This window comes from Kryptolebias marmoratus, linkage group LG24 (genome assembly GCF_001649575.2).
Source record: "Kryptolebias marmoratus isolate JLee-2015 linkage group LG24, ASM164957v2, whole genome shotgun sequence".
Taxonomy (NCBI): domain Eukaryota; kingdom Metazoa; phylum Chordata; class Actinopteri; order Cyprinodontiformes; family Rivulidae; genus Kryptolebias; species Kryptolebias marmoratus.
The window spans coordinates 18,690,764-18,706,182 of NC_051453.1; the positions used below are offsets into that span (position 1 = coordinate 18,690,764).

At 38.8% G+C, this 15,419-nt stretch overlaps 1 protein-coding gene across 4 annotated transcripts in view; it reads left to right on the forward strand.

The window, feature by feature from the left end:
• Positions 1-4,698: 4,698 nt before the first annotated feature.
• Positions 4,699-15,419, forward strand: part of LOC108240232 (cyclin-dependent kinase-like 5) — a 46,823-nt gene continuing 36,102 nt past the window's right edge. For 3 of the 4 annotated variants that reach the window (XM_017423562.3, XM_017423565.3, XM_017423564.3), the window contains exons 1-3: positions 4,699-4,815; positions 6,581-6,801; positions 10,931-10,965. In XM_017423562.3, coding sequence (XP_017279051.1) covers positions 6,708-6,801; positions 10,931-10,965 — 129 coding nt within the window. In that variant the 5' untranslated portion in view covers positions 4,699-4,815; positions 6,581-6,707. Of the gene's footprint in view, positions 4,912-6,580; positions 6,802-10,930; positions 10,966-15,419 lie in introns of all 4 variants that reach the window. The other variant, XM_017423563.3, reaches the window with a different exon arrangement.

Sequence of the window (15,419 nt, forward strand, 5' to 3'; positions counted from 1 at the left end):
AGCACAAATATAGCAAAATGTGAAATATGCACTGGAGTTTTTCTCTTTGTTTACAAAAACTGATTTTAATGTATGGAGCATACCTACATAAATAAACAATCCCAGTTTAGTTAGGAACACAGACGGTGTATTTAAGGTGAAGGTTTAGATGGGGATTGAAGGTTCAAGGGGGTTCAAATTTAAAATAGACAATAGTGCGTCATTACATTTAACCAAAAAGCACATGACTCACCTTTCAGTTTCTAACTCATGTGTTTCCCCCCACCCACACATTTTTCCATATGAGTCTGCATCATTTTAATAACAAAAGTGGTAATCAGAAACTGTACACCAATAGAACAAACAGGATGTGATCTGAAAGAAAGAACTAAACTAAGCTAACTCAAACAATCAATCAAACAAAAAATGCATATTATCTTATTATACTTTAAAATGAAACATAAAGGAAGCATTTGGTCAAAAGGTTCATTGTACTGATATTTATTCAAAGCTATACATTCAAATTTGTGATCAAATACGGGTAAAAACAACACCCTGACACTGTTATTTAATTTTTAATTCATAATACTTATGTTACAACAACAGCTGTATTTTTACACATTTTCTGCCTAAAATTCCACCTATTAAAAGTAGCTGCTTTTAGGCCAAAATAATCCAAATAAAAAAGTTTGTCATGATCAGTAAGTTATATTTTACAGCTATTTATCAATCAGGGAGCATTTTTGCATGTTTTATTTCTTTGAAAACATTATCCAGAACATGCTGCGAGAAATGTTATTTGAGCACCATGATGGATGTGCACAACACTTTTATTTTCTCTTGTTGCATTAAAGTCTGTTTTCATGAGTCTAAAACTGTTGTTTCTGCATTATATGTGTATAAATGCTAGGATTCAGGTTTTATGGTTTACATAAATAACAAATGTGTTCGTAGACAGGAATGTAATGATGCATTGTATGTGATTGTAGTTGCTCCCTTTAACAGATCTGAAATAATGTAGATTAGAGGGTCTTGTATAAACCTTGTATTCATAAAAACAAACAAAACTGTCTGGACCCATAATGGAACCCAACAAGGAGGGTTTTTCTTGAAACAAAACAAGAAAAACCAGATCAGATGTTTTTTAATCTCACTCCTCCCCTTATATGTTCTGAGCCAAGTGTGAATTTAATTCAGCAACCCTGCTTTGTAACTATTTATTTAGACTTGATGTCTGCTTTGTTTTCTTTCTGGTTTTGATTTTATTCATGAAAAGCTATGAAAATGAAGTTAAAACAAAATTATTTGAATTTCAGCACTAGTTCTTTCTGTCAGGTGTAGGGGAGGTCGGACCCAGGAATACAGACCACACAAGGAGCTGGGGTAAAACTAAAGGTTTAATAATAATAATAATAACTCGGCAGGAGAAAATACAATATAACAAAAACCTCGAGAGACACAGAGGAGAGTCGGATGACACACAGAAGCCCAAAGATTGACTGCAGAGACATGAAGACTGGAAGATTATTGGCCTTTTTCCATTCGACTCGGCCATACTCAGGTCAACCTGGAGTGGATTTTTCAATTGTCCAGTTTCAGCAGGACTCACTTCCCCTTAATTTGATTTGACTCCGTTCTACACAGTCTCTGTCGTTTTCCATATAACTAAGTGCCACCTCGATATGGGCGGGTCTTCATTGTGCTACTCCCCATCCTTTACCATGGGTTCTAAAAATCCTGTGGTCGAGTCGAGGCCACCGTCCCTCCGGTAGTCAGAGTCCGTAAACCAAGTCCATTTGGTCAAGCTCCATCTGAATTCTGTCAGACAATAAGCACAGAATCTGGCCCTCCTCATAGTACTACAGTGTTGCTTTACGTGGTCCCATTTTTATGAATATATTATATATATTTTTAAAAAGGTGGCTTAAGGAAAACAGGGAACAGGTGTGGATGGGCATGACAAGGCTGAGGAGCAGAAGCTCTGGAAACAAACTGAACACCAAGAAAATACATAATAACAACAACAACAACAACAATAATAATAATAATAATAATAATAATAATAATAATAATAATAATACCATTACAGGGAATAAACACAAGATAAACCCTAAAACAGAAAAATAAACCCTGAAAAACACAGACATCTTTCTACTACTTCGTGATGTGTGCAATCAAAAACATTTTTTGACTTTATTTATTAGCATCAAAGCTGATAAAAAGGAGAGAATATCTAAATCATCTCAAAGTGATAAAACTTAATTATGTAAAGAAAAAAGCTTTATTATAGCTATAACCAAAATCAAGAGTTTAGTTATTTGTCTTTAATTATTATCAGCAATGTTTTTCAAATATACAACAAAATAAGATGTTATTGTGGTGATTTGGTTTTTCTATGGGTTTTGTTTATGTTTTATTTTTATTCTTTGGTTCGGGGTTTTGTTTCTGTTGTATTTTGTTTTTTGTTGTCTCATGTTCATGTTGCATTTCACCCTTCCCCAGTCACTCACTTGCCTGTTTACCACGCCCATCTACACCTGTCCCGACTCTGTAATCATTCCACCTGTTTCCACTCATCTCGTTATCCTCAGTACTCAAATACCCGGTCATTTCTCCCACTAGTCGCTGGTTCATTGTCTGTGTTAGTTGTCTGTTGTTTGTCGTTGGTTGCTAGTTGTTTTTTTGCAGTCTTGTCCCGATTCTTTTCGCTCCGTGTTCATGCTCTGTTTTTCCTTTCGTTTTTGCTGCCACGTCAGCTTTTTGTTTTCGTTTTGGTTCTTAGTTTAATAAATTAGTTTTTTTATTTATAACTATGAGTCTGCGTTCTGAAGTGAAGTGAAATTTATTTATATAGCACTTTTCAGCAGCAAGGTGATCCAAAGTGCTTTACAACAGAAACAACGACAGAATCAAATACAGAAATAAAAACATAAATCAGGTAATTTTAGCTAATAGTAAGATTGGTGAATAAACTTTCCTCTAAGTCGAGGCTTTTGAAATACAGAGATAAAAACATCAAAATCAAATATAGATAACTATAACAGAGTAATGAGTAGTTTTAGCTAATAGTATGATTGGTATAACTATAACAGGTAAAGGTGTAAAAATATGACAAGTCATTCTGATACCACTGAGAATTAAAAGTCAAGGATTGGCTTTGATAGAACAAGAACTGAATAAATTAAGTTCCCTGTCTTCATTAGAAAAAAAATAAAAAGTCAATTAAACATGCAACAAACTGGCCTAATTTTATGTTTTTTGCAACTATATGTTTTATCATTTCAAAGAAGGATACTTATCAACTTTTCACAAATATAGTGAAGGCACACAAAGGTCTGTGTAGTTCAGTATTTACATTTTATCAAGAGGATAAAAACATAAGTTTTTTATGTTTTCTAAGAGTTTGGACTTTTCTTGTGTCCTAACATATAATAATACTAAGAAATATCAAGTTATTTAATTTCAAAATGCAACAAACCATAGTTTTTACAGTGTTTACTGAACACTAAATAGTTTGGGTTATCTTTATTTTAAGCTTTAAGTGGATTTTGCAGCTCTGAACAATTTTAATTTGGTGGACCAAAAAGTACAAATGGCTTTTTTGGCTGTAATGGTTGCAGATCTCTGCCCTAAGTGAAGCAGAAATAATATAGTTTGAGTGTAAAATCATAATATTACAAAACCATTTGGGGGAGTTTGATTCATTTCCTCCCATTCTGAAAGATTTTTAGAAGGTACAGCTGTAAGAACAGCTTTAGGATAATTTCTCCTGAGTAATTATCAGCAAAAAATAATACAGAAACATGTGAAGCAGTGTCCTGTCAAATCAAAAATATGGATATAAATATGGATGATCAGTACTGAAGAACAGCAGAAAGTCACAAAACAAAATTCTCAATTTAACAGTCACTTTATACACATCCAAAACAATCTTTGATTAGATTATTACACTCAAATGCATCCTCTTACCCTTGCAAAGAAATAATAATTCTTGCAGTGTGTGATGACAACCTAAAACAGCAGCACTGTCTTTTTGATTTTTTTGAACAGTTTTGCAGTAAATCCTGTGGGTGGCAGCATTAGTTAGCACAAAAACTGAAAAAGTTTTGTAGAAAATGTTAAGATTGGACAAAATATAAACACAGCTGGTGCCTCATTGTCAGAGCTTTGAATTGTTTTCTTGTCTGACCACTGCATTCACGCTAAAATGGCGCCACTAACAGAGTTCAGGTTAGTTGACTTTATTGCAATTAACAGTATAAGAAGGTGATTGCACAGTTCAGTAAAAGCCTCACACATAAACCTAATGACAAAGGAGGAATGTGAATATATACAAAGCCCCTGTTCCTCTCATGTGCTGTCATTCAAACATTAGTTTCTTAGTTTATGTCTTGTATCATTCCCCTAACAGCCTTATAGAGCAGGTTTTCTACAACGATTGGCCTTCTGATGAGTTGGTGAGTTATGCTGTCATGCGTGACGCAGGGTGTGATTTTTATGAATTATGTAATAGAGAAATTGGAACAATAATTTCCCACCTCAAACTAAACACCCTCAGACCGCAACATTTTTTTTCTGTTCCCCCTCTCCCCTCATGAAACCGAGCTGCTCTGCTATTGGCCTCCGCGAAGGGGGCGTTCGAACAAACAAGCGTTTTCATTGGTCGGCCGCCGCGTCGCTCAAGCTGTTGCCTGGTGACGCTCCTGCAGCTTGTCAACCGCACGATCCAGTTACTGGAGCTGCTTGCTGCAATGAAAATATCGTCGTTGGTGGGTGGATATTTATGGGCCCAGTTCCATCATTTTTTCCCCCCCAAAACAGTGACACAGTGACTGAGTGAGTAGTTTATTTTATCATTACTTAGACTGGACTTGTAAGCTCTTTGTGGCGTGTGAATATGACAAATACCAGCACAAAACAGGCGAGCTTCAGGTTTGTTTTTGTCTAATTTTACGGATTTTTTGTATATTTAGTGACTGAAACACAAATGGGTTAGTGATAACTAGCTAAAGAGTCTAAGCTGGGATGCTGATAATGTTTGTAATAAGTTAGCTTAAGCTTGTAGTCATGCTGCATGTTTGACTTGTTGGATTAATTGCTCTGCATTGGAAATAATGAGGGATCAACATCCATCTGTGGGCAGTCTAATACACATAACACACACACACACACACACACACACACACACACACATACAGCTTCAATTTGTTCTGGTGTTTATAGTTGATGTTGAGGATGTGAAAGATTACCAATTAAAAATAATAATAAACAGGGATAAAGCACTTTTCTTTCATCACAATGAAACATGTTATTAATGTGTTTATTCGATTTAATTTTTTATTGCTATTCTAGTTTTATTATCTCACAAATGTGCTGTCATAAATTCCTGTGACGTTGTTTGCTGGATCCCTTTATTTTGCAAGAGCTCCTGATTTTAATGGTCCTAAAATAGTGCGGTGATCACATGAAGGATTTTTTTTTTTTTAACTGTGGATTTCTCACATCCAGTTCATTACCACGCATGACTCATTCTGTTTGTACAGACAAAATGTATAGATCCACAGCTATGCCCACTGCATTCCTGATCATATAAGCCTTCTAGACTTCAACCTTCCATGAAAACAAAAGGGCTGCCAACCCCATGTTGTAAAGGACGGCCTCAAACACATATGATTAAAGAAAATACAGAACTGTGTTTGAGTTATTGTGCTCCTCCTGAAGTTTGGGCAACAGTTTACCTTCGTCAGTGACTTGCTGCTAAGCAAGATGAGACCACACGGCACTAATAGGCGATCTGGGAGGAAGGAGTTTATTTTTGGTGCCCGTAGTGATGAGCAGCTCCTGTGCCCACAGCCCTGTAGGAGACTGGGAGTGTGAGTAGGCTACGCAAAGTCCCCGAGCTTTCCAGCAAATGGGGAAGATGAAGTGGAGAAAAGCGGTATCTGGAGTCTTCTCTGATTCAATAAAGAGTGCGTGGAAACCAGAGGAGGTGCTTTGATCACTTTAAGAATGTGTGCGGGACTGTTTCATTCTCCTGGAAAGGTAGGGATAATGGAGAACATTAAGCCTTAGTGATTACTGATAGTTTTTTCCTATCTCCTAAAAACCTTTATATGTTTACGACATGGACCGAGACACGGCCTCACATCAAGATCCTTTAATTCATCATGCGGTGCGCTTCACAGGCTGTTTGTGTGGGTCTGGAAGAGTTCTTTAAAGAAAATGAACCTGATAAAAAGATTGAGGATGTCATGCAGCGTAAGAGTACGATCATTTGTTTTTAAATGGAAGCAATGAGACAGAAAAATCAAGGCATATTACAAGAAAAATAGATCTGAAACATCATTTTTAATTGTTTTCTGAGATATGTAGAATTCGCAGGTTCTTGGAGTGTGAGCTTGTCCATTTTTTACACTGATTTTGTTTATTTTATTAATGACCATTTTTCACAAGTTCTAGCTCAAAACTACACAGTTTATGCCACCGGTTGTTGTTATTCCTGGTCTTCAAGCAGAAACTTGGGTCCCATAAAGTCCTAACAGCTGACTTGGGTGAGGATTTTACTGCACTGATTTTAATTTGGCTCAATGCTTCCGTGCAGGTGAGGACGAGCCCCTGAAGAAGGCATGTGGCAGATATTATGGCCTGCAGTGGATGCATGCATCTTGGGAGCCGCCAGCTGGCCATTTCACGACAGCCTGTAGCCAAAGCCTCCATGCTTGAGCTCCATGCACCTCACACATCATACCTTTGACTTCATGAAGATCCCTGACATTGGTGATGTAATGAATAAATTTGAAGTCCTTGGGATTGTGGGTGAAGGTAAGACTGCTTATTCATTGATAATACACTTCCAGGCTGCTCAAGGTTCAGTCTAATCTTTCTTCGCAACTTTTTTTGCACGGTCACAAATGTTGATGAACAACAGTAACAACAGTGGATAGCAGAGTGCTGTTTGTGCTGCTCACCCTTTTTCAATTTATCTGAGCTTCTGACACAGAACATATATGTGCTGCACCATGTCTTCGGACAGCAGAGACGCATTTCTCACCTTGTGCAAACACTGAACTGGCCTGTGACTGTTTCCATGCTCGAGACTGAAGTGTCTGCGACACTGACGTACAAAAATCACAGCGCCAGCTTGTGACCTGATTCTTTTGTCTTAGTGAAATCAGCAAGGACTTCTCAGAGAAATACATCACCTGAATGGAAGCATATGTTTTTCTAAAACTCGAATTTAGTGTTCAGAGTTAGTGCTGCCTTCACTGATCTCTCATGAATTTCCTAACATGCCATCTCTTATGTGTGATGATAACCTTTGTTTTCTTTAACCTGTGTCATGGCCCGTCATTTTGCCTCCCTCCAGCCCTGTTTGTCCCTTGACAAAAGCCTGGGTAGCTTGATAAGGCTGGAAACATGGATGTCCAGGGTTTTTGGGTCTGTGTAGGCAAACCGTTTGTGCACATGTGCTCGTATTCGTGCTATTTTGGGGCCAACTGTGCCGCAACGTTCTAGTCAGGGGTCTCCAATTTTCACTCCAGCCTAACAGGTGGCAATAGTGTGCTTATTTGTTCACTCTTCATTCAAAAGACAAGAAGAAGAGAAGTTTGAGGGATTTTTCTTTTTTATTATCTGGAATTTGACACATTTTTTTGTTCCTGTGGTCCCTGAACACAGTTAGATGTTAATGTACAAAAATGTTCCTGAAAATAAACATTGTTTTTTTTGCTTCAGCTGTACCTTGAACAATGGTATAGTTATGTACCTTTTGTTTATACCTTCAAATATATATATCTTTTCCCCTAAGGTACATTTTTTTTACTTTAAGGTTATTTTTAGCATCCTAAAATAAATTTTTGCTCTCTAAGATGCATTTTTGTACTGTAAGGAACAGTTTTTACACCCTGAAGTTGCATGGTCTCTTCACACCACTTTTAAATCTAAATTCCCTCAAAACAAGTGAGTGTGTTGTTTTTTTCTGCTCATTGTTTGACTCACAGTCTTCTTTATCCGCTGGGTCTTTGGCTCAACCTTTTATAACAGCAGAAACGTGCGCTCCAGTGTGTGCAGTCAGTGTGATGAAAAATATCTAGGCTGCTGCTCACACTCGTCCACCGAGGCACCTGGCAGACTCTAAAGGACGGCTAAGATCACAACATTTACGTCACATAAGCCTTGCAGCCAGAGCAAGACGCAGAAAGCCTGACCATCCATTTTTCCAGCCTGAAGCTCTCTCTCCAATCTGGAGGTGAGATTGATTACATCTATAGAAGTCAGCATGTACAGGTCGCTCTTCGACTTCAGCATGAGTAACACAGCTTGCCAGTTGTTTGAATCCGTTTGCAACATTTAAATACATTGACTAATATCCATTCATGCCAATACATCATCAATGTTTCATTTATAAAAGAAAAAGTGCAAATTGAACTACTTTTTGTGTGGATACTCTTTTTTTTTGTTTTGTTGCTAACGTCAGCCGAGATCAATATAAATGTGGTGTGAAAAGTCCCAGGTTCAGATCCCTGACATGCCCCCATTTGTTACCACCAAGTTGGACTCATCCAGGATCGTTTCGGATAATACAATGTTGACAATTTAAAAAAAAGAAAAAAAAGTTTCATTTTCCAGACTGCATCCTTATTCTAAACCTGTATTCTGTCCATCCTAAAAAAGCCTGAGTCCAGGAAAGCTGGTAGCATCCCTGAATCTTATCTGTCTTGTGTTTTTCTGTGCTTAGTGAGGTTTGGTTTGCGTTTGTGAACAAACTGAATGCCCATGTCCACTGAGCCCATCTTGTGATTTATTTTTTTATTTTTTTATGCAGTGCCCTCTCACGGCCTGAAGATGACAGACATTCAAATAACGGTTATAAGTCTTGTCCGTTGACTACAGAGAGATATCCAGAGTTTCTGAATTTTTAAATATTATTATTGTAGAAGGCAATATCAACTTTATTCGTAAACTCAGTCGTTTTACACATCAGTTAACCTCTCTGCTGAAGTATTTAAAGTATATTGCTGTCATTACATGAAGAACCAGGATATCTTTTAAAAACCAGCATAACATCTTTCCATTTTCAACTCACTAAGAGATTTGTAATTATCTGAAAATGATTGCAGACAGTTCTAATGCGTCTTGTTATCAGAGCATCCAAGTCATTCTGTAAATTTGGTGAATGTCATTGATCCATGGTGATTTAAAAGCTCCGAAACGCTCCTGGCTTGTCTCTTGCCTTGAGCGACGTGGTTAGTATAAAGTTGCAGCAGCAGCCCTGAAGTGAGACCACCCACTTGTCCCAGTTTTCACGCCCCTTCGCTGACATTTAGAATGTGGGTATAATGTGCCGCTTGAAGACACAGGGAAAGCTCTGAGTTTGAAATGTAAAAGCCGTCCAGTGACGCGTTGGTCTGGGAGGAAGTCAGCACTTTGAGAAGCACATTCAGCTGTAAAGCTGCAGGAGTTTATCCGTCTAACTTTAACTCCAGCCACTGCCTTTGCACTCAGTGCATTCCTCTTGATCCAGCAGCATTGATTTTTCCTTAGTGACGTAAGGTCAGTCAATTTTGTTACTGATTTAGGGCTTAGTGCTTTTATGTAGGTTCACTCCAGCAGCTAAAACCCCCTCCTGTGTAATTATGTCCAGGTTTTAATTCGAGAAGAGTGAATGGATGAATTATTCTGATAATCTTGCCTCTTTTAGCATTAGTCTACAAACTGGGCTGTTTTCATATCTTGTTTGTTACTAAGCCAAACAAGAACTATGCATCCATCCATTTTCTTTACCTGCTTCTCCATTCCGGGTCACGAGAAGCTGGTGTCTATCCCCAGCAGTCACGGTGCGAGAGGCGGGGGACACCCTGGACAGGTCGCAAGTCCATCACAGGGACACATAGAGACAAACGAGACAAACAACCATTCACCCTCTCACTCACACCTAGGGACAATTTAAGAGTCACCAATTAAACTAACATGCATGTTTTTGGTGTGTGGGAGGAAACCAGAGTACCTGGAGTAAACCCACCTGAGCACAGGGAGAACATTTAAACTCCACCCAAAAAGGCCCAAACAAGAACTAGAGCTTTGCTATCTTAAAACATTATGTAATTTTTTTTTCATGTGATTTAAACAAAAACTTGGAGGAAAAGGTAAATGTATGAAGTTAAAATTATTATATTGATAACGTTTATATTTCTGGCACATCAGTTGTTAAGAATTCATTAGTTTTCCCATTAATTGTTAAGATTTTCATGCTTTTAGCTTTAATTTTGAATTTATGAGCACAGCAGCCTTTTTTGAACAGTGGTTGCATAAAAAAGAGCAGTAGTGAGAGCACTCACATCCAGGCTGTAATTTATGACTAAGAATCCATAAGCTGATGGGCGTAGCTTTGAGAATAAATGAAAACTACACTGTGTCCGTTACCACATGAAGAAAAAACACTGCAGGTGGTGTGAAGTACCTGAAAGTTACGGATCAGTTTTTCCAGCTGACACGAGTTAATCGGCGTATGTCAGGCTGTATTTACGATGTGTCAGTGCTTTTCATTTGAAGAGTAGATCGTGAAGGAGCACAGAGCAGTTTGTCATATGTCTGCCCCGTCTAAGATTTTCTCCTAAAACCCTCGGGGGACGAGTGTGTGCGACTGCCAGGGTCGATAACATCAGAGCTACAGTAGCTCGCCAAACACTTGTGTCCTACTTCCTGAGCCACCTTATGGAGTGAAGATGATTTTTATTAATTCATGCTAATATGCAGGATAAGAAGCATGGAAAAAGGTGATTTCAAACAAATGTAAGGTTGTGTTCTTTCAGTTTGGCCAACTCACTTTATTTAAAATTGTTTGCTTATGAATAGAGATTGTGGTGCATGTTGAGTACATCTGAAATGCTCGAGTGGATATTCATGAAATCATAGCAGTGTTTAGTTGTTGGTTTGTTTGTTTTTTCTACAGGGGCCTATGGGGTTGTTCTGAAGTGCCGACACAAGGTAAGATCACACCTTTTCATTCATTTTACGCAGTTATATACTTTTGATGTGACAACACTACCAGAGAGTCACCTCAAACTAACAGCAAACTGATAAAGCTATGTAAATGAAGTTAATCCCACATATCCACTGCTGGCCTGCTCGAGAAAATTCAAAAAGTTGCAAATATCAATGTCTTGCTTTTTAAAGTATGTCTTTTTTAGAAATATTGGGATTAAAAGGAACAGCTTGACTGGGATGTCAGGAAACTGCATATTGCTGTTTTGTTAGACTCTGTGGGATTTACTGGGTATAAATGAGGTTTTGTGAGGCAGGACTTTGTGTTTTGACAGTAAGTGTGTAACAATATGCAGAAATCAAGGTTTGGTGCATACCTCAGTTCTGGGGTCGCTATTGGGTACAACAGGAAAACGAAACTAACGTCTAACGGGGAACGTCTCCGCACAGCTATTTTGACAGGTTTTCAAATTGCTACATGTCATCTGACAAACCTGTTCTTGCTTTGCTTTGATGAAGAGTGCTTTAGACCAGTGGATTTTAACTCAAGTCTTTGTGATCTTCTGTCCTTCATGTTTTGGATGTTTTCCTGCTGCAACATGCCTGATGTAAATGACTGAACACCTCCACATCAGGTCATCAAGTTAGACACATGCCTGTTATTTGGTCATTAAGGTGAATCAGGTGTGTTGAAACAAGCCAGTATGTCACCTCGCTGTGACTGTTGGAAACTAGTCGGTGACTCAAAAATTGCAAGTAAATAGGTGAATTGTTAGTAGCAATTTCACTGAATCGTCAGTTTTAGCGACAAAGCAACCAGCGAGCAACGTGGCCACATTTTGCTAATTTTATTCTCGAAATTCACAGCCTTTTTTTGTGTGTACAGCTCTCAAAACTGTATTTGAGGTTGGGTACATTATTTTGTTGTCTAAGTACAATTTTGAAATGAAGATAAGGAGAGCTCCTGTGCAGGTGTCAAAACACAGCTCTAATGCTCTAGTTTTATGGAAACCAAATGTCCATTTGAGATGCCCGTGACAACTCTGCAACTATTCGGAGAGAAACTTTGTCACACAAATTATTTGAACATGTTCAAAATTTAGGTGACAAGACTTCGAGACTATGCGACTCACATGGGGAAACTGAGAAGCCCCGCAAGTGTTTTGAGGCATTTTGGAGACTCCCTAGCTAGTGTCCAGCAGTCGCAGGCCAGTGAAATCCTAGCTTCAAACATTCTGGGCTGTGGGTTCAGTTAACCGGGATTGGATAAACACTGCTTCAGACAGCATCTTCCCCTACTACTTTGCTGTTGTGGCAGTTAACAAAAAGCAATCAAACAAAGTGTGTCCTCTTCTAGATGAGAGTGGTGATTGTCTGTGACTAATGTCTTCTTCATCTGATAGCATGCTCCAGACCCTGGTGTCTGTACCATGATGGCTCAGTACTAATATATATAGCGTTACAGCCCTAGCTGAACACAATCTTTAGTTTTTTGGGTGTCTAATGATGATACCTACCAAGGCAGGTTTGGTCATTAGCCAGCTTCAAACACTTAATTTAAAATGTTTGTTCAAAGCAGTCTGCTCCATTTTAGTGCAAATTCTGAGATGGTTTTGAAAACAGAATGCTGAAATACTGGTTTAAATCGCTCCAGTATTTAATTTATTGAGATTTATGTAAAAGTGGCTCTGATAGGTTGTCTTGATCCGGTGCATTTTTAGCATACAAAAGATAACCAGGGCTGCGACAGAAAAAATAGCAAGACCATAGGAAGTAGACAGCCCACACTGCAGTATAGCCTTGTCATCCTGGATCATTTAAAAAGGATGCTGTGGCAGAAACTGACAGCGATCCAGTACGAATGAGAGAATGCACCTCCTACTTACAGAAATCTGCAGGAATAAGAACATTTTCTCAACCCTACTGATCAAGTTCTTGATGTTTTGTTCTTTCTCTGCACACTCTGTCTGCCCACATTACATTGTTTGTCACATCAGTGATCTTACTTAGTGTAGCCAGATTTCCAGTACCATTGAGTTAGCTTTAAACCTAAGAAATGTAACACTTGTTTCTAGAAAGCACTCTGAAGTGAGGACAATAAAAAAAGGGATAGTGCTGCTGTAAGCCGGGAAAACAGCCTGTAATTACTGGGCTTTATTATTCAAACTGATTGATCACACGGCTAGGCAGCTGCAAATGCCAATGTCTCCATTTTAAACAAGAGAACACACATCAGTAGGCCTCATTTTGGTTCACACAACAAATTGAGTCTGCTTTCTGTAATGTTTTTGTTGTTGTTGTTTTTGCTCTGATTAATTGTGCAAAGCTTTTTTTAAATTGACCATTTTTCTCCCTAAATTCTGAATAATGGCTTCCGATTTTCGGAGCTTTTCTATATGTTGTATGCTCAGTAACGCTGCTCTCTCGTGATTGAGTTCATCTGCGCTGCTTGACGTGTGAAAGCACAGGAGGCCAAATCCTCTGGCTGCAGATCAATATGGACCGCTGCCATCTGGAAAATTTTTTACATTGTTAGTGTGAATGAACCTCCATGTTTTTTCAAGGGCTAACTCACAGATCTATGCTGCATAATTAGGTGTGCACTGGCACACAGTCAAGCGCACGCTCTGTGCACACATAATCAGCTGACACTTACATTGCACAATAACACGTAAGCCTGCAGAGGGTTTCATCTGGACTAGTGAATGCTCTGACCAGAGAAAGTGGTCCCATTTCCATGAAACTGCAGCTGCTCGCTGCTTGACACGCCCTTTGTGTTTTAGTTATACAGTATAATTACGTCAAATAAAGATGTGGGGTTAAATAAAGAAAGCATGCAAACACTTGAGCCTATATTAGCTAGGTTTCTTCACTTTAATCCAAATCTATTTAAAAACGATGGAAGATTACAGTGTGTGGACCTCCGCATCTGCTGATCAGGATATAAAGAGAGGAGGCAGCTGGGCCGATTGTGGCAGAAGGACTGGACAGAAACACTGGTGATGTCAGTAACAGGTTTTGCGTCAGTGTGTGTTATCGGAGGAATTTTACATCATTTTGTCTGCACTGATCAGTGCAGCGTCCACTCTGGGATGGTGATGGGTTTGCTCACATGGACTGTTTACTTCAGGTCCTTCCACAATGGGCTGTGGTTCAGTGGTTAGAGCAGACGTCCTCCAACAAGACAGCTGGAGGTTTGATTCCACCAGCATGCCACATGTCTAAGTGTCCCTGTGCAAGACACTGAATTCCTCACTGCCTCTGATATGTGTCCTATCGATGTATGAATGTGATCTAAAGCACTGATTAGTCTCAATAGAATGATTTATTCAGATTAACTTTGTAGAGTGCTGTATGAATGTGTGTGTGGATGGGTAAATGAGGGCACAGATTGTGTTGTGAAGTGCTTTGAGTGGCCTAGTTGGCTAGAAAGGCGCTATATAAGTACAGTCCATTTACTATTTGCATTAGGTTTAGAACAGAAAGTTGACTTGGGTGACCAGAAAAATAAATTTTCTCTTCTTTAAGGATTTTTTGTAAAATAACTTGTGTACTTGTGTGCTTTGAAGTTGATGTCAGGATTCATGTGCAGAGATTTAACTCCCGTCTACATGACTCTTTATGGAAAAATCTCTGTCCACATTACTTTAGCGAACTAAGCACTCAGAGTCCGCAAACCTCCACCAAGACAATGGCAGGATTAAAAAAGGGGCTACCTGTGACATTTGAGCCCATAAACCTTGAATTCAATGGTGATCAGCCTTTGCCTAAGAGGAGTCCAACTGTGCAGTGTAATTTTCCTCCATTACATGGTTGCACAGTTAGAGAACAAGCTCATCTGTGACCTTGACCTTTGACCTTAAACTCTGACCCGATCACCACCAACATTTATCCACTTGTTCTTTGTCCCATGTTTGATGTTTCCTGAAAATTTTATAAAAATCTGTTCATACCCTTTGAGTTTCTGTGCACAGACAGACAGATTCTACCAAAAACATAACCTCCTTGGCGTAGATAAAAAACATTACATACCTATTCAGTGCCACTAGGCGGCAAGAACGGCCACATGAACGATACATCAATATACATAGAAAAAAAAAACATTTTCAGCTTTGAGATTCCTCTAAAATTATTATATTTTCCTTTGACAACGTTTACAATTTCCTCTCAGTTATTAATTATTTCAGCACACAAATTTAAATGTTACAGGATCAGGATGCAGCGAGACAGACACACAAACTGAAACCAGTAAAAAAACAACTACATAGTTGCAGGGGTGGAAATTAGCACCCGCCACCCGCCAAATGCGGGTAAATATTTGAAGTGGCGGGTGAATTTGATCAACACACACGCCACTGTGGCGGGTTGGCAATTTGAACAGAAAAGGTGTTATTTGTCCTCCTGACATATAGGGGGCAGCAATGTGCTCGAGTTGCTGCTGTTACGTCGAGCCGCGT